The 27,965-nt window shown below is 44.4% G+C and overlaps 1 protein-coding gene, 1 long non-coding RNA gene and 5 other non-coding genes across 14 annotated transcripts; 6 read left to right on the top strand and 1 right to left on the bottom strand.

Moving 5' to 3' along the window:
- The first annotated feature begins 15 nt into the window (after positions 1 to 15).
- On the top strand, positions 16 to 26,341 carry LOC137793947 (cilia- and flagella-associated protein 47-like). 5 transcript variants are annotated; one of them, XM_068590422.1, is made up of 53 exons: positions 16 to 296; positions 652 to 809; positions 950 to 1,065; positions 1,738 to 1,876; positions 2,036 to 2,120; positions 2,524 to 2,664; positions 2,799 to 2,968; positions 3,246 to 3,352; positions 3,555 to 3,784; positions 3,867 to 4,065; positions 4,386 to 4,611; positions 4,776 to 4,928; positions 5,016 to 5,205; positions 5,329 to 5,416; positions 5,562 to 5,778; positions 5,871 to 6,115; positions 6,193 to 6,323; positions 6,565 to 6,687; positions 6,819 to 6,950; positions 7,037 to 7,114; positions 7,632 to 7,833; positions 7,927 to 8,009; positions 8,098 to 8,296; positions 8,500 to 8,585; positions 8,681 to 8,894; positions 9,080 to 9,305; positions 9,429 to 9,546; positions 9,720 to 9,847; positions 10,092 to 10,192; positions 10,457 to 10,579; positions 10,695 to 10,899; positions 11,004 to 11,075; positions 11,293 to 11,430; positions 11,557 to 11,641; positions 11,857 to 11,952; positions 12,370 to 12,559; positions 12,781 to 12,878; positions 13,145 to 13,261; positions 13,403 to 13,537; positions 13,757 to 13,869; positions 14,134 to 14,290; positions 14,525 to 14,613; positions 14,867 to 14,953; positions 15,044 to 15,105; positions 15,235 to 15,371; positions 17,297 to 17,414; positions 17,554 to 17,780; positions 17,865 to 18,006; positions 18,107 to 18,234; positions 18,440 to 18,592; positions 22,452 to 22,561; positions 23,834 to 23,911; positions 24,049 to 26,341. In XM_068590422.1, the coding sequence occupies exons 1-50, from the start codon at positions 153 to 155 to the stop codon at positions 18,536 to 18,538; spliced, it is 7,047 nt and encodes a 2,348-aa protein (XP_068446523.1). In that variant the 5' UTR covers positions 16 to 152; the 3' UTR covers positions 18,539 to 18,592; positions 22,452 to 22,561; positions 23,834 to 23,911; positions 24,049 to 26,341. The 5 variants fall into 5 exon arrangements, with proteins under 5 accessions (XP_068446523.1, XP_068446524.1, XP_068446525.1 ...); XM_068590423.1 differs by having other exon boundaries at positions 22,452 to 22,569; XM_068590424.1 differs by lacking the exons at positions 23,834 to 23,911; positions 24,049 to 26,341 and having other exon boundaries at positions 7,930 to 8,009; positions 22,452 to 22,603.
- trnag-gcc (transfer RNA glycine (anticodon GCC)) lies at positions 19,470 to 19,540 on the top strand. Its single transcript has one exon. It is a non-coding gene; the product is annotated as a tRNA-Gly (tRNA).
- Positions 20,199 to 20,269, top strand: trnag-gcc (transfer RNA glycine (anticodon GCC)). The gene has a single exon. It is a non-coding gene; the product is annotated as a tRNA-Gly (tRNA).
- trnag-gcc (transfer RNA glycine (anticodon GCC)) lies at positions 20,675 to 20,745 on the top strand. The gene has a single exon. It is a non-coding gene; the product is annotated as a tRNA-Gly (tRNA).
- Positions 21,176 to 21,246, top strand: trnag-gcc (transfer RNA glycine (anticodon GCC)). Its single transcript has one exon. It is a non-coding gene; the product is annotated as a tRNA-Gly (tRNA).
- trnag-gcc (transfer RNA glycine (anticodon GCC)) lies at positions 21,874 to 21,944 on the top strand. The gene has a single exon. It is a non-coding gene; the product is annotated as a tRNA-Gly (tRNA).
- LOC137793948 (uncharacterized) lies at positions 22,317 to 26,830 on the bottom strand. Of its 4 annotated transcripts, none has more exons than XR_011078267.1 (6): positions 26,687 to 26,830; positions 25,871 to 25,920; positions 25,271 to 25,778; positions 24,057 to 25,132; positions 22,834 to 23,893; positions 22,317 to 22,528 (listed from the first exon to the last, which is right to left on the bottom strand). It is a non-coding gene; the product is annotated as an uncharacterized lncRNA (long non-coding RNA). The 4 variants fall into 4 exon arrangements; XR_011078268.1 differs by lacking the exon at positions 25,871 to 25,920 and having other exon boundaries at positions 22,834 to 22,892; positions 23,677 to 23,893; XR_011078265.1 differs by lacking the exon at positions 25,871 to 25,920.
- Between the last annotated feature and the right edge of the window lie 1,135 nt (positions 26,831 to 27,965).

Below are 27,965 nucleotides of genomic sequence, written 5' to 3'. Positions count from 1 at the left end.
CCACCTGCGCTCTCCCTGTAGCAACAGTACAGTTGACTATCGGTATGCGAGTCAGTAAGCAGGTGACATTGAACAACAACTTGCCATTCAAGTTACGTTAATAAGAAGAAAGATACATGTCTGTAAGTCAGTAGCAGTTAGACAGTCCTATCATGGCTGAAAGTTGCATTCGCATTGACCCGCCGGTTGTCCAGTTCAACGACGTGACAGTCGGGCAGGTCTACAGGAGGACGGTCACGATAACGAATGTTGGGAAAACTTCGAGGAAAATAAAGATGGGGAAACCTGCGTTGAAGGTAAAGGAATTTTTTAGGTGTTTTTATTAATTTATTTAATACGGTATCAACTAACAAGCTATACGAAATTAAAGAATACAAATGACGCCATGTTATCTAAATAGGGTTTTTGCTTTAACGCCAGCTTAAATGCTAGGTAACGCCTTGTGCGATAAATTAAGCTAACGTTAGCTAGTTAGCTTACTGAGCTAACGGACTTTAATTAGTTTATTTTAAACATGGACCATGTTGGACCAACCAATCCAATGCTCTACTTCTCTTAATGTTTGGCTATATGAATCTAAATGTTTTGTTGTTCTTTCTAAACATGTGATTGATGCCTTTTCTTCTTCGTCTACTTATTTTGCCATGCAAGTTATTCAAGTTAACAGCATCCAGCACAACCAAGGTGGTGGCTTCTGGTCTCTCTGTAAGCGGCTTGCTTGAGTTTTCTCCAGAGGAAGAGAAGGAAGTCAGAGACTCTCTTGTGATTCATATAGATGACTCAGAGACCATCAACATAAACCTGCTGGGGTGAGCAGGCTACACATGTGTTATACACATATATATTAAAGATATTGAGTTCCAGACAAACTGCCTACGGCATTTAATGTCCACGCAGACATCTCCACAACACTCTGACTTTATATATTATATTCTACATGTTCCTCTAGGTTCCCCAAGGCTTGTTCCTTCTTAATGGACTCAGTGCTAGACTTTGGGTGCATAGCAGCGAGCAGTCAGGTGATCAACAAACATCACCAAGTAACCAATCAGGGATCAGCACCAGGTAACTTGAGCCTGTCTCTCTTGGCTTGGAGATACTCAATACTAAATTGTTCACGTGATGACATATTCATTTACTCAAACAAAGACTCCATGACTCATCAAATTCAAGTAGTATCTGCTCCTGTACATGACCCCTATCATCAGAAAGCTACAGTTGCCTCCTTTGACTTAATCAGAATACTTACTTAATTTATGAATATTAAACTGGTAACATTTTAAGAATCAAGAAATTGGAGAGAAAGTTGTGCAACACTAAAATGAGGAAACTTCAGAAAGTTTAGATAATAATAATTATAGTTTACAACACTAAAATACGCCCAACCAAGTTATTTATGTTTTTGTCTCTCTCTCTGTAGACAGTGAAACAATAAGCTACTGAACTGAGACTTGCGACCTCTCTCTTTCTCATTTAATACACTAATATTCAACACAATGTCAACTAGTATTTAAATAATATTAAATGCTGTGAGCTTTTTTATACTTAATACCTTGCCAGTGATAAAATATGTATAAGTATGTGTGCTCGGTTAAGCCATGAAGTATCTCAAGTGAAGGTATTTGTCCTCTATTTCGTCATATATTAAGACACTGCAGATCTTATTTTGCAGTAGAGACTGTTTACTAAATTCAGTCCGTGTTCGTAGTCATGTATTAGTGTGTATATGCATTTAAGGTGTGTTCCAGGTGCAGTACAATGGAGACCCCTCAGTTACAATCTCACCCTGCAGTGGAGTCGTAGCAGCTGGCGCTACCCAGTGGCTGAAAGTGGAACTGCGCACAGACAGACCCAGGCAGATTAATGAGAAGGCTCTGTAAGAAAGACTTTACAACAATAGTCCCAGATAACTGTCAACACAGATAGCATGTATTGAAGGGATTGGACACTTATTGCTCAGTCACATATTTTCGGATTTTTACAAAAGTATAACATGTTTTGTTCCTCTACCAGAACCCTATTCTTTTTTTCTCAGGTTGAAACTCCAGAATTGCTCTGCTGTAGTTCTCAGTATAACGGCTAAGGTGGTGGACCAGAGTCTTGAGGTTTTTGACCTGCAGGTAATTCAGTGGTCCAAGTGGAATTCATATATTACTGAAGCTTGGATGGTATACTGCGTGCCATGATATTTAGAAATTGTGATTATCAATGCTGTCCTAAATACAGACGTTCCACTTTTTATGATGCTGTATTGATGACACGTGCTGTGCACTAGAAAACATCAGTATTTACTGAATACATCAGTATTCTAGTGCACAGCACACGCCAGCAGATTTTATTCCACCCCGCATTCTGTACGGTTGGGTTGTGTGTAGCGTAACATGGGAGGTAACCAATTGAGTTAACGTTACAGATTTGAATGTAGCAGTGCAGTGTATGTGCAGTTCAGGCTATTTATCGGTGCATAAATGCTAAAACTCTGTGGTTTGAATAACCCCCATACAAATCGCTGCTATTTCACAGGGGGCTGCACTATCCTGTCTGTGGTTGGGACATGTATACTTCGGGACGTCTTGCGTGGAGAACGTGGTTCTGAGAAACAATGCACCCCAGGCATGTGACTGGGTTGGCCTTCTTCAGGATACCGCTGCTGGGACCGAAGCGGTGAGTGATGCCCTCAGGGAAAGTAGGTGTAGCTACAGACGTTGTGGGGTTAAAGCAAGGTAACAAGATAGGTTGGAGGGCAGTTATAATGAACTGAGAATATAACAAAAGTTTGGACTGTGATCACTGTGTAGGGTGTAAATCTTCAGAAGATCACAGGCGGCGCACTGCTGGAGGGAAAGGAGAGGTGCAGCCCAGTCAACCACGACGTCTCTCAGGTCTTGGTGTGCGTCCCTAAACAGGGTAAACTTGGACCGTATGACAAAACCACTGTGGCTGTGTGCTTCAGCCCCATGAGCAAGAGGTACATTGGGCCTGAAAACCCCAAAAGATTTGTTTGTATATTTAATGCGAAAGAGTGGGACATACCCAATGGTCTTAACATTTTACTGCTACTTAGAAATGTCAATGTACTAATGTTGATACAATAGCTATACAGTAAAATGTCCTTTAAAGTGTCAAATTGCGAAAAGAAGAGAGTGGGTAAGTAGTGAATGTAAATTTATTGTTGATAAATCGGAGAGAAAATATATATACTCCTCATCGTGGAATTGAACACCGGTCTCACAATTCTTTCTCAGTACAAGTGATGAGAGGAAGCGTCACCACTCAACCAGACGGCAGGACTACTGTCTTTTCCTAAAGTTTGAGTCGGTGGGAAGCAGATATGGCTTCACTCAGCATAATGGTATTTTAGACAAACACACACTGTCATATCACATTGCATATTAGTCCAATGCAACCCATTACAAGTGCTCAGACTACTGGTTTCAGCCTGACAGTCAGGTCAAGTAACTTACTTCATTGATGAATTACCTGTTGATTAAAGATAGCTGATATTGATTATAAATAAGTACAATATGTGACTGATGTGTTTCTTTCTTCTTTAGGTAACAGCAGTGTGGAACTGGCAGTGACGGGCTCTGGACTGCCTGTGTCACTGGTGCCTAGTCCCTCTCGGAAATTTGATTTCCTCACCTGTGTGACAGGCCAACGCGTGGACCTGCTGTGCGTGCTGCAGAACCTCTGCCCTCAACTTCCTGTCAATTTTCGCTTCCGCAAATTAGCACATTTTACCACTAAGCCCTCCACTGGCACAATTGCCCCTGGGCAATGCAAGGTAAGGATGGCGATTTATTTATTCAGAAATCTAAGCAGAGGAGGATATGTGGTAACTTTTTTCTCTCCGTTGCTCTTCTCAGGATGTAGTTTTGTCATTCACTGCGCGGCAGCAAGGGAGCTTCCAAGTGTGTCAGAGGCTAGATGTCTTAGGTCATGTTGTTCGCAACCCCACTGAAGATGTTACTGGACTGGAGCTTCACTGCTTCCACACCATCACTCTCAACCTGTCTGCGGTGTCCCGCAGTGAGACCACACACCCCGTGCCTAAACTGAACCCTGGTGAATATTGAAGGATAAATCCCACAAAAAGACCAAAACCAAATATTCTACAGTGTGTGTGTGTGTGTGTGTGTGTGTGTGTGTTCACAATGAAAGAACAGTGTGGCTCATCGGCGTGTTTTTAAATGCCTTTACCTCTATGGAACAAAGGAAGAAGATATATCAAACTTTGGTTACAAACACAATATGTATTCATCGATACATTAGTTGTTGTTTTTTATCTTCTCATGGGATTTGATAACAATGAGAAAAATATGTCTTTGATAAGCATCAGCATCTTGGCACAAATATCTGTCCTGCTCTAATTGGCTGCATCACAGGCATCAGTCCAGCAATGACCAACCCAACCGGAACCCTGCCTTACGTTCGGTCCAGTGATCTGTCTCGCTGCCGCGTGATGGTGCCCGCCGCTGTCCTCTGCGCCGACCAAACACAACTCCACAAACATCGCAAGCAGAGGAGTCTGAAAACTGAGGAGGAAGAGTTCCTGGCTTTTCCTAATGACCGTGCCACGAGCATCAGGCCGACCTCAGACAAACAGTACAGGTAGCGATTAAAGAACACTTGCTCTACAAACACAGAAAGCAACCTTAACATTTCCCCAAAAGTTTTCATACTAGATTTTAAATGCGCTAAATGCTACAAATATTTTAACGTTGATGTCATTAAAATAACTCCAGTTTAAGGATTCCTCCCTTTATCTTGTTCAGGACCATCTTCACCGGTGTACGCCGCTATCGCTACGTGGACACCAGCTATGCTTTCACTGAGGAAGAGGAGGAGCGGCGGCAGAAGCACCGACAGATTTACGCAGATTTCTTCGAACAGCTCAGAAGAACTCGACTGCAGAAGACCAATGAGAGGTAGGCTGTCTTGTGGCCAATCTCAAGCTTTTCTTTCATATAGTTGGACATGAATGGTGCTGTTGGATCTTTGTTGTTGGTTTTTAGACAGCAGGACGACATGGAGGACGACGTGGATATGGGGATGGTTTGTTCTCGCGGGCTCGACCCACCTACGCTCCGCATCAGTGACTTGGAGAGCATTAAGATCTCAGAAACCAAGCCAGATTACAGCTCTGCTTCGAGACGTAGCTGCCCCAAAGACAAGACATTCATCAACCGGCAGGTTAACAGTCAGGTCAGATTAAATGTGGTCAAGAGGTTAACTATTTATTAAACACTCAGTGGAATTTAAATGCAAAATTCAGGGGAAAGTTAGCTCCTTCTTTTTTGCCATTTCAATCTCTTGCATTCTGTGCAGGTAATGAATGCAGTTCCCTCCACCACTCAGGAGGTGGCAGACTGCAACAGGACCCTGACAGCTCAGGAGCTCTTCCAAGTCGTCATAGGTTAGATATTCAATTCAGAAGGGCTGCAATCTGTATATTTAGCAGTTGTGTGTGTGGTATGTGTTATTCTTGATAGACATCATATTAAATCATTCCCAAGTTATTAATGATTACCAAAGTGAAGATGTCCCTATTTCCTCATCAGCTCCAATGTCGATAGATTTTGGCGAGGTGTGTGTGCATTCAGTATGTATTCGGACGCTGGAGCTGGTCAATCATCTGTCAGTGTTTGTCTGGGTGCAGCTGGAGGTGGACTGCCCCGAGCTACAGGGCTCCTCACCCCTCTCCCACGTCCTGCCACCCCACTCCGTCAACACCCTGCCGCTGACATTTCAGAGCAGCAAGCTGGGTCACTTCTACAGGTTGGTGGAGGAAGCAGCGAGCACACACTTTTATTCCATGTGAATCAATTATTGCAGTTATAGTGCGATACAAACACACCTCTTTCCCCCAGACCTGTATCCTTCTCTGTGAACCAGCAACACCCTGGTCAGATTCTGGTCCAGGCCCAGGTCATCTCCGTGGCCCTGGAGCTGTCCACCGACCTACTGGTGCTCCGCCCCACACACACCTGGCTTGCCCAATCAGGATACAGGAGCTCCGTTACCCTTCGGAACCAGCGTAACCGCACCGCAGAATTCACATGGAGGCCATTGGTCACTGAGAGCGGCATCCTGTTCTCCATTCGACCAGCTACAGGTGCTCAGGCTGCAGCTTGATTCCAGTGTTTATTTGAATTAGGGCTAATACATCAAATGTGCCCCTTTCTTTGCCAGGTTCTGTGGAACCATACAGGGAATTGGACTGTGAGGTAGTGTGGCATCCCTCCTTCAGCTCCCCCTCTGAAGGAGACTTTGACCTTTGTGTCCACGAGGGCAACACACAACGCCTGCACTGTGTTGCTAAGGTCAGGCCGTAAAATAGGAAAGATTACTTTGCCTTAACAACTTTTTGACTTGACAAGTTGATTATGAGTGCTATCGGGGGGTTTGGCTCTGGCGTCTGTCAAAAGCAATTCAGTAAACCGCAGTAAATCCCTGACTGGGGTGGAATTAGACACGGCAGGATAAGAGAAAGTGGGTGAACTACATGCGTCAGTTACAACTGCCGAAACAATGCATTTTCCATTTCCCTCTCTGTCCTCTCAGGTCGGCTCCACCAGCGTCCAGCTGGCAGACACAAAGGTCACTTTTGGATCAGTGCCTCTCAACATGCCCTCTGTCAGAACCGCAGTCCTACACAACACTGGAAAGAACCACGCCTACTATCAGGTGCCTCCACATAAACAATATTTATTTTTGCATAGATACTTAGCCAAGGAAACAAAAAAATCGACAGTCTGTTATACACTCTATCTGCTCTCTCTCTCTCTCTCTCTCTCTGCTCTCTCTCTCTGTTGCAGGTGCTAGATGTGTATCCTCTGCCAGGCTTGATAGTGAGTCCAGCTGACGGCGTGGTGCCGACTGGAGGGCAAGCCGCTCTCAAGCTCCACTTCAGCCCCGACTCTGTCGTCAAGTTTGACACCAGAGTGGAGGTGGGTGAGAAGTAGAAAGACAGGGACAGGACAGAGGACTAGTCATTTTCTTATTATGATGATGTGTGTGCGTGTGCGCGTTACAGATAGCTCTGAGGAACATGAAGTCCATAGAGCTCAGAGTGGGCGGATCAGTGGAGTCTCCAAATGTAGACATCAGTGTGGTAAGCTGGTGTGTTTCTATGTGTGTGTGCAAGTGTGTGTTTTGAGCAAAACATTTTTAAAAAGTATGTTCCGATGCACTTTGGTACATTTTCAAGGAATAGCTGTGTATCATCAGATATTGTGACGATCATGCAACAAAAGCAATAATTAAGCAGAATATACAGTTTTCACACGGCTGCAGTGTTCCAGTATCTCTAAAGCTGCAGCAGATCGAAACGGGCTTTAGAGTCATATCATATATCTGTTTTGTTTGTCTGTTTGAATCATTAATCTTCATATCATTGTTATTTTTAAACCTGTCTTGTATGACTTGAAGATCTGCCAGCACCACAATAGGAATAAGCTTCTTTAAAAAAAATATCATGTTGTTTTTTTAATTGTATGTAAAAGACATGTCTTGGCAAGACAACTGGAATGGGATTTATTGATTTCATTCACCCCAGGCCTTATAATATTAGCAATGGTGTCCTGGTTTTCAGATTCCAGATGACTATTTCTCTTTCATCTACTTTCAAGGCCCGTTTTCAGTTCCACGGGGTTCATGCCGGCTCTCGCCGAGCGATACCGTTTGCTCTGACGAACCACTCGCCGGCTGCAGCCCGGGTGACCTTTGGCCTGGCAGAATACACAGACTTTTCTTTGCACCTCGCTCAGCCCTCGGCTTTGCCGTATTCACACGCAATGCAGCAGAGCTCACAGTCGTGCTGTATGGTGATAGGTGGGTAATGTTCCTGAGAAGAAACGAGTAAGGTCTGTCTTGTGTCTGTGCGCGCTTATGAACTTGTGATCGTTTCTGTGGATGTTTTAAAAGCAGAGAAGGAGCAGGGCGCAAGTGTCGTGGAAGTCAGAGGCAACCAGACTGTGGACTGTTACCTCGTCTTCTCCCCCATACAGGTATACATATACTCTCAGCTTAAAGCTTTAAAATGTTGAATAGATGAAAGAAGTAGAGATGACCCGGCAAGGAAATGTCTTCCTGCAGGCAGCCAGCTATGACTTTGAGCTGCCACTGAAGGTCAACAAAGCGAGATGGCCCACTGCTTCCCCGTCTCCTCCCTCCACTCCGTCCTCCTGCTCCACCTCCTACCCGCTGTCTGCCGACAGCAGGAGGCATGTCGTCAAATCTCTTCCCCAGTCTGTTGCGATGGAGACGCCATGGCCTCGGCGCGTACAAGCCACAGGTGCGGTCGGAAATGAGTTTGTGTGTTTGCTCGTTTGTGAGTGATATCGATATTTTTAAGTATTGAATGTTTTTGCTAAAATGAAACTTGAAGGATGACGATGACATATTGCTTCATTGTGTGTGTGTGTCTGTGTGTGTGTGTGTGTGTGCAGATTTAATGTAACGTAGCTCAATGAAATGTTTGTTTTCTAATCTTTGTAGTGCTGTGCGCCCCGCTGGAAATGTCCCCCTCTAGCCTAGAGTTCAATGTGGAACCACAGCCACCACAATCTGATGTTTACACCAAGGTATCAACAAGGGCCTCCATTCCTACAATGTCTATTTATGTTCTGTTCTTTTGGTCCCACTTTTTTTGGTCTCTCATTCCCCTCTCCCGCCGCAGACAATAGAGCTGAAAGTTGTGTCTGAGGGCAGTGTGTTCTGGCGTCAGGGCGCCAGGAAACATGTATACTGGTGGTTTGACTGCGAAGGAAACGCAGTAACCGAGTACATGAGAGAGGGGGCGCTATGTGTGGTGTCTCCATCATCAGGCCGTCTGGGGCCTGGCCAGTCCATCGACCTGACGGTCAGCGTCAGCACTGAGGACATTACAATGGGTGAGAAATTATTTAAAACACACACAGACATTATAGAGTCTAACAGCCCTCAAAATGCAATTTCACATGGAGCAAAACTAAGATATATTATAACATAACTAAGTCGAAATTAAAATAAGCCTCACACAAGGAATTCACCTTTAGTCTGCACTTACCGACTTGACTGTGCTTTTTTATTTTCCTAGGCTCTAGCAGAGTCACCAAACTGTCCCTCCCTCTTTACCTGGGAGACAAGGAAGGACAGGGGATGGGAGGAGAGGAGGGACATGACCCTTACAGAGAGCTGTCCATCACCATAACCATCCAGCATCCCTATATCACCATCCACCCCTCTCAAATCCTCCTCACGCCAGTACCCTTGGAAGGCGTAGCATCTGCCACACTTACCCTGCTGGCTATTGGATATCCTCAGTTTGTTTATACACACACACACACACACACACACACACACACTGATCACTGCTATTCTGTACTCGCAAGCAATATTAAGAAGGATGCTTATCGTCCTTCCTCTGCGTATGTCCATCTTTGCAGTGGAACCACGGTATCAGCTGAAGTGGACGAGGTGGACCTGGAGGATGGGGCAAAGATATGGCCTGTTTCCATCATCTTCCCAGAGGGTAACAACATCCCTGCCCAAAACGTGGATCAGGTACAGACCTATGCTCAGAGCAAAGTCACTCAGGACCATCTGACCCAAAATAGATGTTGTTCTTGTTACTTTCTTCAGAGATTTATCTCACGTGGTATAAATGCCGTCCACAAGAATTTGAAATGTTACTATCAAGATCTGTGGAATTCATCTCACTTTATCTGCAACCATAGAGACATCCAGTAGGCATGCAGAACCCTGAGGCCAATAGCACGTCTCTAACCTGCAGCGTGTCCTTCTGCTCCGCCATCCCTCTGTCCCTCTGCACAACCATCACCATCACCGACCACCTGCACAACAAGTCAGTGGTTATTGTCAAACTGGGTCCCAAACATTTATTTTTCGTGTCTCTTAGTTTTCCCTCCCCACTCTCTTCCATCATCCTGCTCACAAACCATCTTCAAAAAGTTTAAATTATTTTCCTAATTCTGTTAACAATAACACAATCAGAGAATATCAACGTTACAATATCCTTTTAACGCAAACATTTTATGTTGATTCAATCTTCTAACTTGACTTTTTTTTCTTTTTGTCTCTGCCACAAGGTTTAAGGTTAAGTTGTGCGCTATCGCCGACAACTGCGTGTTGACAGTCTGGCCCTACATGGCCATGCACCGCTCCGAGCAGCAGATAGTTCTCAAGACTGGTACTGGCACAAACACACATCCATGACACAGTGCACCTGTTTTCTGTGCAAAGTCCTACAGAGTGGCAGCGTCCTATTACACGTTAATTCTCCTGAAAAGCAGCAGTTTTATCAGATCCACTTCCCGTCGCGTCATGGGGCTCAGCTGCAATAACAAGCATCTGCAATCTTGTATACGCCAAAAGATTATCAGAGTTGCACCTTTCTTTATCAGTAGCTTTTTTTTTCCTCCTTGCATTTGTTTCACATGTCACTGCTGTTTAGGGGCCACTGCTGTTGAGGCGATCCTACAGCACCATCACACACCAAGTCCTGCCTCTGGTCCGACTTCATCCTCCTCCTCATTGTTTGATCGCGACGGTTCAACAACCAAGAACTCAACATCAGGTCAGAAAACTAAATGTACTTAAAAACTCTTTTTTATTTGTTGTTGTTTGAGTGCATTTATTTTTTTGCGCACGTCCGAGCAGCAGTGTTTTTTTTTTGTGTCTGCCCTCGTCAGACTCCTTTCCAGACAGTGACAGCGAAAGCGGTCAGGCCAGCAGGAATACAGACTTCTCTCTGAACGGAGCCCCTGAATTTCCCGCAGCCAACTCAGAAGAAGGACTGTATTACCAGAATGTATTGACGGCCGTGGAGAGGTGGTTTAGCCTCTTTGGGTGGCCAAGTGGACCACACCCCATCTCTGTGCCGCACACACTCAGAAGGTATACCTGGCAGTTGAGTTGAGCAGCCACATTTGTCTGTTGTAAGCTGACTTATACTTTTAGGGACTTCTTCCATCATAAATATGCCTCTTCTCTCCCTCCAGAGTTGTGTCACAAATTCAAAGAAATCCTTCCAGTGCACGAACTTATCGAGTAATTCAAAATAAAGACTCCAGGTGTGTATATGAAGCCGTCTCCAATGAATCATCCTCATGCCGAATAGTAAAGAGGGCTGGTGTAGCTAACATAACAAGATTACAAAGAGCTGGACGTTCACATCTAGTCAACAACTATGATGAAACTAGGCGGACAGGGAGGACCCCCTCTTTAACGATCCGCCTTCGGTCGACCTCTAGATGGCAAGAGACATAATTATTGTATTGTTGTGTCCAGGTCAGTAGTGGACATGCTTCACCACCTGACTGGCAAACAGATTCCTGGTATTCCTCGGTGTCAGACGTTTTCCACTGATATAGGCCAGCGCACCGATCAGCTGCTGCAGCAGCATGAAGCCATGCTGACTTTTCTCAGGTAGGCCTTATGAATACCATGCTGCTCACATTCAGGCCCCTTTCAGATATGCATTTGTCAATGTCCCATCTCCCATGTCTGAAAAAAGGGGTTTAAGGGACATTTTGGCAACAATTCTGTGTTCAGGGTACATGGAGCCTGCCTTTGTCACATCCGACCAGGGTACTTGCTTGACATGCAGGAGTTTAACCACTGGTGCTTACTCCTGCAGGTAAGATTACACATTCACACGCATCCATTTGGTCCTAGACCTACACCATGGAAAGGAAATTGCAAGGCCTCAATATCTTATTTTCAGCAAAAGGAAAACAATTGTTTTAATAATAATAATTTAAAAAAAACTCTCATTACTCATGATCTTTGTCTTTCACTCACACAACATATTTAGAGCGTATTGTTCCATATACATACATATGTGTGTTTCAGTCAAAAGAGGAAGAACATGGTCTGGACTACAGCAGTGTTGACTATGAGTCTCTGAGCAAGCGATCCTGGACTGACGTCCTGCTGCAAACCTATAAGGTGAAAAACTTTGTGGCAGTCTCAGTCTGACTTCATCCACGGTCTATCTTGTCAGATTATATGTATTCTTGTAAATCCCTTTATGTTTTAAATGATTCTGTGATCTTGCTGAAGTGTTGCTGTAGCTCTTTCTTTACGACACGTTTTTGTGCTTTTCTTTTCTTAAGCTATTCTCTCTATCCATGTCTGGCTCTCTCTTCCATGCAGAGGTTGTCAGAACTAATAATGAATATTATTGATTGACTCATTGTCTTGGCAAAACAACTGGAATGGGATTTATTGATTTCATTCACCCCAATTAAAAATTATTTATTAAATTATTCGATTTAATAAATGTTAAATCGAAGGTTGAGTGGTGCTGAAGAATGTCAGTCCCATCCTGATGTGCGTATTAAAGATGGATCTGTGTTTGCTCAGGTGCTGGTGTTACGCCGCTTGTCAGAGAGCAGTTTGAACAACGCAACTCTGAGAAGCGCCGACGTGGATGGAGTCCTGCCTGCCGGCTCACAGCCACGGGCCAGTAACGTCTATTCATCCTGCGAACTCCGGTTGCTCTTATGGCTCAACGTGCATTACCAGAGCATGAGGAAGACTGTGTGGGGAACAGGTAGGACACACAACAACCTTTTTTGTTGTTAGATATCGGTTCCACAAATAGTTGTGCTAACTGGCTGAAGGCTCGCAAGTGAACTCAGTATTGTGTCACGGATTGAAACAACTGCAACATCCTGCCGTAAGGCTTGAAGCAAGATTCTTCTTTGTACCTTTTTAACGCCTTGTCATGTGTCACTGATTAACGGGTCATTTCTGCACGGTCATGTTTCACAGGCAGTGCCCCATCAGCACGCTGGATAGTGAATTTTGACCTGGACTTGACAGATGGACTGGTGCTCGCTGCTGTGCTTGCTGCCCACTGTCCTTACCTGGTCAGTGTATGTGCATGTGTCTGTTTATTGTGTGCAGACCCTCCTCAGTGTGTTAGTCAATGAGGGATAAGTTTAAAGTCTTTAAGTGGTGCCACGATTGATGTGATAAGGATGCAATTAATTCCCGACCAAATTGTGGTTTACATATCTGATTTTCAGAGCATGTATTGCTACTGAGTAATGTGTAACAGACAGATGATTCAAATGAAACCTGGAGTTCACGTGAATGTTTCTAATTCCTGCGAACGTACTGTGTTCCGATTTAGATCCGCAGCCACTTCCAGAGGATGTACTCCACAACCGGCAGCCTGGAACAGATCCTCCACAACAACATTATAGTGGCCCAGGTCTTAACTGCACTTGGTCTCAACATAGATGTACAGGTAAATACCAGCAGGATCACCAGTTAAATCAGGTTTACTTCAGTCAATCGGGCTTATTTTTAGAAAATATTAGTCTGACCTCAGTTTCCCCCGTAACTTAGTGGTTCTCAAACTTTTTCTGTCACGCTTTTTTGTGTTCAGCCCACAGACTTGTCGGACCCCAATCCAGTGCAGATGGTAATTCTGTGCGTTCACCTGTATGAGCGGCTGCCACAGTACCTGCCACTGCGCACTGTCACACTCTCAGGAAGTCTGCACAGCACGTTCAGCAAACAGGTAACACGCACACACAGCAATGACTTTGATCTTTGAAGACACTGAAATATGTTACAATACGCCTTGTAAATCAAATAAATTAGCTCTGCATTCTTTCATTGTTTTCTGTGTCTCATCTTGACACATCTTGAAACGTCACTGAAATGATGCAGCAGACATGTAGAATATGTACAAACGCTTGACTATTTCCATGTGTTTCTGTGTGTCTTTGTGCTGCAGGTGCGTCTGAAGAGCCCGTCCTCTAAGCCAATCAAATACCAGGTTTTACTTTTAGGAGAGGATACCCATCTCTTCTCCCTCCCCGGTGGATCAACTGTCACTCTTCCTCCAAAGTAGGTTTTTTTACCTTGAAAATGCAACCCACGATACACATTTAGCATTAGAAATTTGTACAAAACCTGCAAGAAACAAGGTTTTGTGTGTACAGTATTTTACAAACAGTCTGTAAAGACACCATTTCCATTTTAAGTCGTAAGAAGTAATACAATTCTGCTGATTCATTACTGACATAACCTGAACATGGGAGGGTTGTACAAGGGAATTCTGGTTCCAGTGGAACAGCAAATTATGAGATCATCTGTTACCGGCAATGGCAGCTTTCACAGGGCGAGCGCCGAACTGACTGTCCAGTTCCACTGCACCATCATGCAGCCTGTGGAGGTGGCCCTCCTGCTCACCCCCAGCTCTCCATTCGGCCGGTGCGGCACTCTCGTCTTCACGCTGAAGACCTGCGTCAGTCACATCACACCCATGGTGGGTGTAATGGATCAAAGGGGTCGGACCGACATTGTTGACTTTCAAGCCTCACAGGCTAATTTGCTGATAGATTGCTAATTGTCCCGTCTGTCTGATTGAATCACTAGCATGCAGCGTCGAACACACATCACACAAATTGGTAGTTTTTGATCCACGGTGTTACAGAAGGCTGGCTGTTATAGAAGCTTCTACTAAGTAGATAAAAGTATCCTTATCGCTGTCTCTCCTCAGAACGTCGTCAAGTGCAAGTCTCCATGCTACCAGCGGAAAGTGATCCAAGTGCCCATAATTAACCCCTTCAACACAGAAGCCACGTTCAGGTAGAAGTCTGTGTCCATGTTCATGTGTCCATGCATGTATGCAGTTTGCACCCAAATATCCTCCCCAAAAGAAGCTGGTAGAAATTCAGATTGTTTTTTGTGACATTTTCCCAGCTTTTCGATATATTAACTGACCATAATATGTAGTATGCTGGAGGTAAATGACATTTACTCTTGTTTACTCAAATTTTACCTGTTGCTCTTCTGTGTGTGTATTGCTTAACTCAACCTTCTCTGCTGCATGTGTATGTAGGGTCGTGCTGGTGGAGTCTTCGTTCAACCCACTGGAACCCCAAAAGAAAAGCGACGGCCTCGTTCAACAGACCTCCTCCGAAGCCAAGTAACACATGCAATGTTCACAGCGCTAATATACGCTTATATAATATATCCGGTTGAGTTGTTTTTTTTATCCCCCTCCTTCCTCTTTCAGTATGAAAATTACTTCAGATAAGAGCTGCAGGGAGGAGCTCGAAGGGAGTTGCTCAGATGTCAGTAAGTAACACAAATGAGTGACGTGCTCCGTGCCACCCTGATTGCAGTTGGTGCTTGTGTGTGAGCGTACTACCTGTATTCACATCTGCAAGGTTGAGGTCTTTAATAAGTGTGTACATGTGTGCCCAGATGGTGAAGACAACGATTTCCTGAGTGCAGTGAGGAGTGTTTGTCTGAAGTCAGGCCAAGAAGACACTCTGAGCATCCAATACCTGCCCTTCTGCCCCGGCACCAAGTACTGCTCTGTGCTGCTAGTTTGTCCACAGGTCTGTATTCCCTATATATATATATATATATATATATATATATATATATATATATATATATATATATATATATATATATATATATGTATATATATATATATATGTATATATATATATATATGTATATATATATATATATATATATATATGTATATATATATATATAACCTGGTATATATAAATATATATATATATATATTTATATATATGTGTGTATGTATATATATATATATATATATATATATATATATATATATATATATATATATATATATATATTTACAGTTATTCAACTTGAATGTGTTGTGTTAGTGCCACAAGTACACCACAACCCCATGTTTTAAATATTATATAAAGCATTTATGTTTTTTAATCCAAAGACTTTAAAAAAATGTTTTTCTCAAGTGTTTCACAGATGAAAAAGACAATTTGTGGGATTATCCTGGCAAAACCTTTGTTTTTACTCTTACAGGACTATTTAAAATAGACTGAACGGATCATCTGTTTTTTTTAAAAATATTTTTGTTTCAGAAAAATCACTCCTATAGTTGCAAGAAGTCATGCTAATTGTTTGTATTTCAGTGCGACCAAAAATCCTTAGTGGTAACACAATCGTACTAGTAAAGTATTCAGTGGCATTGTGCGCGCTGCAGCGCCCTCTGCTGGTCATTCAACAGAAGTAGTAGAAGGGAGTTTCACTCGTTCACAAGGGCGAGGCAGGGTGTGGCGACTGCTTCGACTGCGGCAATTAATCTTCCGAGCTGTTGCTTCGGAGCATATTAATATTCGAACACCGTCTGTGAGTATGCTGTTGGACTCCTGTTTCGTGTATTATTAGCAGAATAGAGTTGCCGGGTTGTTGGTTTGCTGAAAAATGCAACTAAAAGCGAGTTAATTGATAGCTAGCTTAGTTGGTATCTAGTGGCTAGCACGGCTTGCCATGTGATTCCGTAGTTTCGGTTTCTTCCTGCCCGGGCTAAGTGACGCTAAAGTATGCGGGCAACTTTAACGCCTCATGCAGTTGCATGCAGGTAATAAATGTTATCTTTATATGATATTCGTTTAAAAAAAAAAACATTAATGCTTTTGAGTCGCCTCTTATGTTAATTACGTTGTGAACAACAATTGTCGAAATTGGCACGGTTACGTTAGTTAACGCTAACGTCAATTAGCGGCCAACAGCTAACGTTAACTATCGTCAATTAGCTGCTAAGAGACACAACACAGGATTTCTACAGCTATAACAGATACAGCGCGAGGTCTCTCCAACTAACGTAAATTAACTGCTAACAAATACGGCACGGGGTTTCTCCAGCTACCGTCAATTAGGTGCTAACAGATACAGCACGAGGTCTCTCCAGCTAACGTAAATTAGCTGCTAACATACGGCACGGGGCCTCTCCAGCTAACGTCAATTAGCTGCTAGCTGGTTTCTCCAGCTAACGGATAATGGAGCTAGTGGTGGCATTGAGTTACGTTGTGGTGCGTTCAAGCTCCAAACAGTAAAAGGGAATATTGAGTGAAGGCAAATTACAACATCATGATGTGTTCAAATGTGTTCTGTAAAATGTAGTGTTAGGCGAGAAACTTGAACCAATTCAGTTTTGAAGGAGATATTTTCAAGGGAATATGAAATTGATATAATAGATGGAATTATGACCGAGTAAAATTCCTTACAATCATTTTAAGCAGCAGATAAATCATTAATAAAACATCTCATGCCTAATAAATATGTCTAAAAGTAAATATTAAATCAATACACTTTTTAAAAAAAATTAATTACTTGATAGATGACAATATCCAAGTAAAATGATCATTTTTAAAATATTTTTATTCTTTCTTCTAATGTCCAAATAGTTGTTACATTTTTTAAAAATATTTATTTAAATGCCTACATTTTCCATTTTGTTTCTGTGTTACTACAGGTAGGAGATATGGTCTATATTCTGAAGGCCACAGCAGAGTTGCCTCTTCCTTCTCCTTTCACTGCCAGGCCCAGTTCCAACATAATTTCCACCGTCTGCAACTCTAGTAAAAAACCTGGTAAGAATTTAAAAAAAAAAAAAAAGATTCTCCACTGGGCAAAAAAAGAAATGAAATAATAACACTGGACACCAATTATAATGTAATGATTAAATACTTGAATGCAGATTACTTCACTGATGTTTCTTTTCACCAATAGACTCTGCTGTGTGTGTGACAGTACTGAGCCTACAATGCAAGGTGGGGCAGGTGTGTGAGGAGATGGTGCGTGTGCCGCTGATCAATATGGCCTGGGAGGAAGCTCTGGCCTTCAGGGGTCAGCACAGCATGAATGCCGATGAACACAGGAGGCGCATGCTGACGCACACTTTGCACAGCAGCACCGTTAGGGCAGCCGCGGCTGCATGCAAGCTCGTCAAACATCAGGTACACGCATTCTCACTCCGGCAGGATTGTGAAACATTTTCTCCGTTGTTTACGAGCTGTCCCTCTTCTCTTGCTTCTTGTTAGGCCCAACTGTTAAGAGATGTTCGCCACAGTAAAGGAGTAGAATACAGCGTGGAGGTTTCTTTGCCACAATACTTTGCTCTACCCAACAATGTTACAATGCTTATAAATGAAGACGGCAACATACCATGGGAGAATCCTGCAGGTACACACACACAATAACTTTGTTTATGTTACTGTCAACACTTGTCTTTGATCGGCCACCTCCTCCTGTACCTGAGTCTTCTATTCCCTCCATCCAACAGATTGTGGTTGTGCGGACATCCCAGTACGGTTCCAAGCGGACTCCGTGGGGCAATTCACATGTCAGGTGGTCCTGAGGTCCTTGTGTGACACTAGAGTCTACGTGCTAGAAGCGCTGGTCACTTCACAGGTAGATTACCAGCTGATATTACAGCTTAGTAAACCTGTAAAAGGTACATTAATTAAACTTGGGTTGGTTCTTATGGTTAATGTAATGTCATTTGTGACGGCAGGGAGAAACAAAATAAACTGGTATAAAATTGCTTTCAACATATTGCCAAATGTTTAGTAATTGTGAATGAAGTCAAATTAACATGGCTTTGTGTCTCACGCAGCACAATAAGATCCACCAAGACTGGAAAATACAAGCTGAGGTGTATGGTGAAGGATCCTCTGGCCCAGGGGCTTCGGATGTGCCTGCTGGGACAAGGTGAGTGGGCAGCAAGAGCCCACTCACCTTGCAGCCTTCTGCACAACGCATTGTCATGGTAATGTCATTTTTCTTTTTTGTGTGTGTGTGTGTTTGTCTTGCTTGTTTTCTTTCTCACATTCTTGCTATTTAACTTCCTGATTTTATTTACACTTTGACCAACCATGGTATTTATACTTTGTGGTGGAAACATTTGAATTGTAGTTGTTCCCTTACAGTAGTGGTGTCCAAACTACGGCCCACTGCGGCCCTTTTTTTTTATTGGCCAGCAGCAAGTTCTAAAAACAGTCGTGGCTCCATGTGGAGGCAGATTTATTCTCTAAATTCAGAAATTGACAGTTTTTGAAAGAGAAGGATTGAACTTCATGCACTAAGTGACCCTCTATGGTTGTCAGACTTCACATTTCTAGTCGATCTTTACTCATCATTTTAACACACTGAGAAAGAGCTGGCAAGCAAAGAGCAGGTAATACCACAACTTCACGCACACATGAAAGCATTCTGTGTGAAGCGCCCTCTCTTTGAGACGCAACTTTCCATGCTGTCGGAAACCAGAGCAGCTTTCTGCAAAAATGGCATGACAGATTTCAGTCGGTGCTTCCAAGATTTTTATGCCATTAAGAAATAAATCCATCTGTGGAAGAGTCTGCAATTAGAACTGATGGAAATGCAGTGTGATGATTCTCTGAAGATCCAGCATTAGCTTCTACCGGAGCTTGGATGATGCCACTTGTGCTGTGAGATTTACAAAAAAAAAAAAAAAAAAAAATGGGGGGGGGGGGGAAATGTGCCACTCTGCTGCTCGCACGTGTGAGGCGTCCATACACACTGTGCTGCTGCTGAGATGTGTGTGGCGCTTGCACACTGCAATGTAAAAGGGGAAGTGTATCAGTGTCTCCTTCCTAAGCCACGCCCCCTGACTGCCTCATACCAATGCATTGGTGGTTCAGTGGTAGAATTCTCGCCTGCCACGCGGGAGGCCCGGGTTCGATTCCCGGCCAATGCAAACACTTTTCCCCCGCTCCCATATGTACAGATACACTCAAGTGTTTTTATTTATGTCTGTCCAGAGCACCAATGTGATTCAGAAAAGGAGAGGATAATATATTCGGTTCAGAGTATAAACGCTGGGGGGGGGAAGTCCCAGGAGTTACTGTCACAGACCGACCCAGTCAATACACGGCGCGTTCACACATGTGTGGACAGCAGACTGTCACTGTCCCTCCCCAGCAGGGAGAGAAGGCACAGCAAGCATATAATCCCCAACCCTGGGAAGTGCCTAGGTCCAGGCACGGGCGCGGCCGAAGCTGGCGTGCCACCTTCGCCCCAAGCCCTTTCAAGCCGACCTAGATTCTGTCGCGGCACACCGCAGCGGAGGAAATACACTTGGTGAGGGCCAGCACAGCAAGAGGAGAGCCCAACCCCGTCGGGTCAACAACAATGCTTGTTGTCCAAATCAATCAGAGCTGTGCTCCGGTGGGGAATGGGACCGGGACTCTGAAGGAGACTCTGAGACAGGCTGCGGGCCTGGTGGGGTCTCGGCCTGGCAGTGGTGCAGAGGAGGTAGACCATTGTCTAAATCCACCGCCACACAACCCTGGATAGGTGTATGAAAATGGATCAACTTTCGTTAGGCCACGCCCCCTTTATCCTCCAATACCAATGCATTGGTGGTTCAGTGGTAGAATTCTCGCCTGCCACGCGGGAGGCCCGGGTTCGATTCCCGGCCAATGCAAACACTTTTCTATTGCTCTATATAAATAAACTGCCAAGGACAAGAACATGCTGCTGGGAAGCCGACAGGACACAAGGAACAGGGGTTGGCCAGGGCGCCAACATGACACGGGCCGGCAGCGGCGCGGCGGCTGGGGCTGGTGGCGGCCGGGTCTGGGGCTGGCAGCAATGCACAGATGGAGATTGGGTCTGGGGCCGGCAGCGGCGAAGGCCGGATCAGGGGCTTGCAGCAGCGCAAAAGCAAAGATCTATTCTGAGGCTGGCAACGTCACAGAGGTAGCGACAAAATGACGGACCACTGTCTAAACCCACTGCAACCTGCCCCTGGATAGGTGCATGTAAATGGTTGGATGAGCACATCATCAATTTTGTTTAGGCCACGCCCCTTTTCTTCCCCAATACCAATGCATTGGTGGTTCAGTGGTAGAATTCTCGCCTGCCACGCGGGAGGCCCGGGTTCGATTCCCGGCCAATGCAAACACTTTTCGATTGCTCTATATATATTTTATATATAGAACACGCTGCCGGGAAGCCGGCTGGACACAGGGAACAGGGGTCGGCCTGGGCGCCAACATGACACGGGCTGACAGCGACGCGGCGGCGGCATCTGGGGCTGGTGGCGACTGGGGATGGCAGAGGCCGGGTCTGGGGCTGGCAGCAATGCAGAGATGGAGATAGGGTCTGGGGCCGGCAGTGGCGAAGGCTGGGTCCGGGGCTGGCAGCTGGCAGCAGCAGCGCAGAAGTAAAGATCTGTTCTGGGGCTGGCAACGTCACGAAGGTAGTGACAAAATGACGGACCATTGTCGAAACCCACCGCAACCTGCCCCTGGATAGGTGCATGTAGATGGAGGGATGATCACATCATCAACTTTGTCTAGGCCACGCCCCTTTCTCCCCCAATACCAATGCATTGGTGGTTCAGTGGTAGAATTCTCGCCTGCCACGCGGGAGGCCCGGGTTCGATTCCCGGCCAATGCAAACACTTTTCGATTGCTCTATATATATATTTTATATATATAAACTGCCAAGGACAAGAACACGCTGCAGCACATCATTCGCTCTGCAAGAGGGTGATTTGCTGCACTCTGCTGTCTCCCTAGGACCCTAAAGCAAGCAAGAAATATTGTAGCAGACCCCTCCTCAAACTTCCCAGGCTGCGGTCCATCAGGACCAAGAAACCCAGGTTTCTTGCCATGTGCTGCTGTGGTGGGAGACACGTCCTGAGACGCAATGTATTGTCCTGAACTTGCAGCTGTATGTCTCCTACGTAAGCCCTGTCCCCGTCGATCCTCCTTCCAAGCTTGCAAAACTTATCCACAGTACAACTAGTGGTTATCCGTACTGAATTAGTTATTCATTCAGTTGTGTCCTTTCATTGTTGTAGAGATGCATTCAAATCATGCAAGGAGAGAGGAAATACATTTGGAGAAATGATGCCCTCTGTCTGTTTCTGGATGAGCTGAACAGTCAGTCAGCTGTAGAGACTTTTCGTAGAGCCAGGAATTGGCAGACACATGGAGCAGATTTGAGCGGATTGAGCAAACTGCACTAGTGTTGACATACGTGCTCTAGTTAAGCCCCACCCCCTTACTGCCCAATCCCAATGCATTGGTGGTTCAGTGGTAGAATTCTCGCCTGCCACGCGGGAGGCCCGGGTTCGATTCCCGGCCAATGCAATAACTTTTCCCCCCGCTCACATATGTACAAATGCACTCAAGTGTTTGGAATTGCATTTCCTTCACTTTTGTCCTGTCTTTTTTTTGTACATAAGCAAGTCATCAGTTAATCCACCAACAAGGTAGCTTTTTAGTTCTAGGTCAAAGCTTGAAGTTTCTAGTAGCTCTTCGTGCCCCACTGACCAATCACATGTCAATGGTCATGCTGGACCGCTGACCAATCATATACATCCTGAAAAGCAGTGTTGCAGGCTCAAGGCTAAAGCAGAGAAAGGCAAGATCTGTGCAATAAGAAAATAAGCTGGGAGACAAAAAAAAATACAAGTAGTGTATTTTGGATTAAATGTTTCATTACTGTTAATGGTTCACATATTAAGACATTAGACCATGAAATATATTTATTAAATAACAGTAAATATTTAACAGAGCTCAGAGTGACACACAAACGCACTAGTATGTAAAACAAATATAATGTATATATGCTTTTGTTGCTCTGTCTTCATCCAGATCCTCTGCTGTGGTGACCTGGTCCATGCTGATGTCATGGTGGCAGCAGAAAGCTGTGAGGACAGCTGATGGATCACCTAGTCAGACCAGAATGAAGACAAAGACAATGAGTATGATTGTGTGTGACTTGGTCAATAAAGATTTTAACGAATGATCAACCGTTTGATATATACACACAGTCTGTATATTAGACTGACGGACACTACATATAGATGTTTTAGGATGCAAATGCAGGTAGAATAATACACACCAGGCACTGTGACAGTCGTCTCTGTGGACAGATGAGCTGATACTGTGTGTGAGACTGTTGTGTAAATTATAACTGTAAATGATTTTGAATCTTCACTTAGAAACAAATAAAAGACAACACATGTTTACTCACAGCTCTGCACATGATGCCTGCAAGGAGAGAGACTCTGCATCTCTTCATCCCCATCCATCCTGATGCAAACATAAGAATTACAATGTATCTTGTTGTATTTGGGCTTGTAGGACTCAAATCCCCACTATTATGATGGAAGTGTGTATGAAAGCATGAGCCTCTTAGTCCCTGCAGCACAGTGTTTCTTCACATGAAGATGCAGTCATCAAGAAAACAGTGTGGCTTTGAGGACTGTTGAGGCTCTGCTTCAGTTCCATCCTACAGAAGTGACACCTTTGACCTGTGCTGGGATTCAGTCCCTTTTCTTTTTTCTGCCCTCTCTCCTCCACCCCTTTCTTTATGGCTTCCAGTTCATAGTAAAAGAACTTTGTTTCAGCAAAGTTGTTCAAGGGCATTTTGGGGTTTGTCAGTGCTTCAGTCCAACTCCTTAAAAACTTCAGTGGAGCAGTAAAAGTATCTGCCAGGGCCGTGCTGTTAAAAGAAATGGATGGAGGAACCATCATTCTCATTAAGGGACTTTGGCTGGCCACAGGAAAGGCACATTTTTGTCCGCTTCTTTTTTTGCATTGGCTGTTGCAGGTGCTGCTTTGGATAATTTTGTCAATAGAGTCTTGAGTAAGGGTCTGAGCAGGTGTCGGTGGATTAACTGCAGTAGGCATGATTTCAACTGGCACACGAGTCGTCTCGCTGCTCTTCGTCAGAGAGCCCGAGATCATGCCTCTCTTGCAGTTTCTCAGGGCTGGTGTTCAAAGATGAGCTTGTGTTCAGCATTTTGCACACGTTTTACATATTGCCATATATGATGTTTTGTTGTTGGGTGGAGCATGTTGTTTGGGTCAATACCGGAATTGTGGACGAGAGCGACATAGTCCTGGTCCACAAGCTTGAGCATGTCCTTCTGCCCACGGTGTTTGTTGAGCAGGGTGTCAACAGCTGCCTTCGTGGGGGCCGTCCACCGCTTGTGGTCCAACACAAACACTCTTCCCCCCTGTCTTCACAGGTCCAGTGCTAGTGGCAGTTGGTGAGGACAGTAGGGACAGAGACGGCCGACATGCGGTTTCTGGACACAAAAGACAGAGTACAATAAATTATTCTGACCTACAGTATTCTTAAAAGAATACTGCAACACTTCTCCTTATTAAAATAAATATGATTGAAATTCAGTTTCTACTAACTAATGCTGAAGTCTCGTCCACTACTTCGTTTGTCTGCTAGTTGGTTACCTGGATCTGTCAGAGGCTCGGGAGTCGTCCTGGGATTCACGTCGGGTTTGACAGCAGAATCTGCAGGAGGGCACGGAGGAAACAAACAACTTGAGTGGTGCCATTAAGGAGGACTGAGCAGCCGGCACGCTGCTTTGAGGCGGTGGATTCAGGGCCGAGGCAGAGTCTGTCTTGGTCCTGTCCTTGTGCCAGTCCAGTGGAACCGGGCGCCAACCAGGCTCAACCTACTGCGGGCCAAACTTCTCTCCTGCGTCTCTCCTCGAGAGATGGAGCGCTGGGTATTTGACGCGTCCTGACACCCGTTCAGAGACTGTTGAGCTGGGCGATCAACGCTGAATCAAAGACAGCTGAGAGGTGAAATCCAGGCTGCTTCGGGTCCACCAGGTGCTGGTAATTCCACCGCACCACAACAGTCATCCCCTGAGCTTGAAACAGCTCTGGGGAAACGTGTGTTCCAGTGACCCACTGAGCCTGATGGAAGTGTTATTCCTCCTGCTGGTCCCTTCACGCGATTGAGCTGCAGTGATCCTCCATCCCTGTACAAAATCCCACCGTCCACCACAGGATCACTCAGGCAACCTGGCAGGATGTGCACTCGCAGGGTTCTCCATACCTTCAGCATTGAGGGCTTGAAGAGGGGAGTGCCTTGGGGGTCACTGGCGGAAAACCCCTTCCAGTCTCTTGACGAGCTCCTCGGGCAGTGGGATCCTGGTCCTGCAGTGCTTCCAGATGTGTGGCTTTGTTGGGTTGGCAGGCTGAATTCCACAGAAGGCATAGGCGTCTTTAAGCCTCTGCAGGTCTTTCTGATCCACCACAGAAAAGGCTGCAGACAGCAACTGCGCAAATGAGCTGTACATGCATGATGCTCTGTCACACACTCACGAAGGAACATCCTCATGCAGTGGAAAAGGTTGAGCGTCACACTCACTCATGTTGGCACTAAAATGAGATTGTGATGCGCACGTGTTCAGCAGGTTACCAAACGTGACCTCAACAAGGCATCAGTTCGCCAAAAATCCCACTTCAGGCGCTCTCCTGCAATTGAATCTGACACTGTCAATGCTGCACAGCAATCCCTGAAAGAAAAAAGAAGTACAGCCATGAATGTTCAAGCAGTCAGATGAATTGTGTATAATAACATGATTAACAGCTAAATGAATGCTAGGTGATATCTTTAACCAAAAGCAAAAAAATTCAAATTTCAGGTGCATCACCTCCATTAACTGCTTTGCCACGTCGTTTGGGGAGTTACCCGTAGGCCTGAGCTCATCCATGACCGATTTGCATATGGCCTTCTTGTATTCAGTACTGCTGGCAACAAGTTAGTGTCCCTCTTTGGCAGTTTGTCAAGCCACACTGGGTTGTCAGCCACCACCTTTTGCACACTTTGCAGCACAGCCTGGCGAACAGCAGGTAGTACTGCCTATTGATGCCAACAACCACACGAGGCCGACCAACACCAGCGGAGGCAACTTGAGGCCGGGCACAACCTTCAATTTAAAAAAAAAATTAAAAAATGGATGAAGTTGAAAGTACTTTGGGGAAGGAAGTTCTAATTCCGGCTGGGGTGGAGATCGCCACAATGACACCATCTTCATGAGGTTGCGCACAGGAATGGAGCCTGGCCAGAGACTCTGGCTCTGTCTTCATCCAGAGCCTCTGCTGCTGCTAACAGGTCCACTGGCTGCTGTCATGGTCGTAGGCAGGGCGCTAATGGCTCACCTAGTCAGACGAGAATAGAGATATCGCAAATTAGTACAATTGGGTGTGACTTGACGTCATCTTTTGTCAAATGAACACATTCAAATACTGACTTTGATCTCTTTGTGCAATTGGCTGTTGACCCGGCTGTGCAGCACCTGGCCTTTTGTCGTCACCATTAGAGCCAGCATCAGCAGCCACACACACACACACAATGAAAATAGTCCCCAACAAATGCAATATTCCTTTATTTGATACAAAACTACAGTGGCGTTCCTGTTTATTGGTAGTTTTTTATAAAGATGTAGAAATAGGGCAAGACAATTGAACTTATTTCCCAAATACAAAGTACAATGGTATGTTTCTTTACTTGTTTTTTTTAGGAAATCAGTATAATGAGAATGAGATTTTTTTTGTATGTTTACGTTTGTTGGAAAGTGTTTGTAACTATTTAAGAAAGATCTTTAGTCTCAAGGATGAAAGTTTTTTTCTGTTTGATTCCCTCAAGCAGTTTGCAGCAATCAGTGAGTTAATAATGTGGATTTGAACTATTATAACTACATTTTGCTCTCAACTATGAAGATCGGGGTCTTTTTGTGAGAGGAAACTGATCTTTTTGATGCATGGTAATGTAAAAAAAAAAAAAAAAAAAGGCACATCCCATCCTTTTAAATGTGTTTATTGTCTCTCTTACTATGTTTATGCACGGTAGACTGTTTTGCACCAGATAAGAATGTGCCGTTAGTGTTCTGCTGTACTGCATGCAGGACATGCACATACCGTGCATGGGCAATTTGTTTGATATATCGCTATTTATAGTTCGAAAATACGAAAGCTTCGGTTCTTGGGATTCCAACCCACCTAAACATTTCAAGACGCAACAACCACAGCTCACGTTGTGTCCAGACAACAACCAGCAGGCAACTCACCGATGATGAAGCCTAATTTATGATCCAAACATCCATAACAGTCAAACAAAAACGGTCTTCTTACGTCCTAAAAAGGTCCAATACAAAAACCCCACGTGATTTCACCAGACGTATCCACGGACTGAAGTTGCATCGCGTCACGTGTCTGCTTCGGAGCACAGACAAACAATACTCAAAATGGAGATTGAACACGTTTCCAACGAATCCTCACTTGAGCTAATAAGAGCTTCAGGTCCTGACTGACAAGCTACTTTAGCCAATGAGAGTGAAGAACAGGGTCTGCCTATTCTTCCATATATGGGACAAGCCTGTCACGTGCTAAAGCTCCGATGACGGGCGTATAAAAATGCATTTATACTTCATTTTCTCTGTCAACAATACTTATAGTAAATATAAATAGTACCTCTATAAGTTTGCAAGACTTTAAGCCTTTTTAATAGATACAAAGTATATATATTATGAATATTTGCAATCTTCAAATGGAAAAACGTCTAGATATTTCAATAGAAAAACGTGTAAAATATACATTTTCTGGATCTACTTTTAAATTAGACTGGATAAGGCTTCAGGCTATAGTCCTATTGTGTTTTCCACTTTATAAGTCCTATGTATAGTCATCTGCAGGCATATATTTGCAAATAAATGTTCAGGCGGAAATAAAAATCTTATATTTATTATTTTCAAACTTATATAAGTCAGTAGAACTTAAAGTGATTGTTACTATTGAGGGGGAAACGCTTAAGAGTTTTTTCTTTCAAAAGATACCAAGACCAAGGATGCTCCAATAGGGACATCTGGTGACATCTTCCAGCATTGACAGTCAACGTAAGTGAAAGTAAAAACGCGCCAGGAAACAGAGTGGACACTGTGCACGAAGCTGTTCGGTGGGATTCATAAAAACGTAATACTCCTAATGCAGAGAGAAACCTGCTCCACCTCACCTGGGATGAGAGGATGCGACTGGGCCGCACAGGTAAGGAATAAGAGGGTGGTTAAGAGGAAGAGACCACACAGGCTACTCTTTTGTTCTCACATTGTTTAAACACTAGTCATGTTCGAGAAAGAAACCTGTGGATGCTTGTAATGTTTAGAACTACATCTCCTGTTGGCCATTTCATTGTTTTAGTAGCTCATGTAAACCACTTTATTTCAGATTGTGGACTTATTTGATGAGTTAACTCGCATCCCAGAACTTCTTAAAGTGGTCTCTAGACAGCCTGCAGAGTGGCAATTCAACACCGAAGCCGTGAAACGACCCACATGTCGTTTGTTTTGTGAA

The sequence above is a fragment of the Clinocottus analis genome, unplaced genomic scaffold, assembly GCF_023055335.1.
Source record: "Clinocottus analis isolate CAN_PGR_092001 unplaced genomic scaffold, fCliAna1.0.p SCAF_24, whole genome shotgun sequence".
Taxonomy (NCBI): domain Eukaryota; kingdom Metazoa; phylum Chordata; class Actinopteri; order Perciformes; family Cottidae; genus Clinocottus; species Clinocottus analis.
The sequence above is the reverse complement of the archived record's forward strand: the minus strand, read 5'-3'. Positions and strand labels throughout refer to the sequence as shown.

Coding starts and splice junctions, on each gene's coding strand:
- LOC137793947 (XM_068590422.1), top strand. CDS start 153: ATGGCTGAAAGTTGCATTCGCATTGACCCGCCGGTTGTCCAGTTCAAC. Junction 6,951..7,036: donor AGTTTGACACCAGAGTGGAG/GTGGGTGAGAAG, acceptor TGCGCGTTACAG/ATAGCTCTGAGGAACATGAA. Junction 10,580..10,694: donor AACCAAGAACTCAACATCAG/GTCAGAAAACTA, acceptor TGCCCTCGTCAG/ACTCCTTTCCAGACAGTGAC.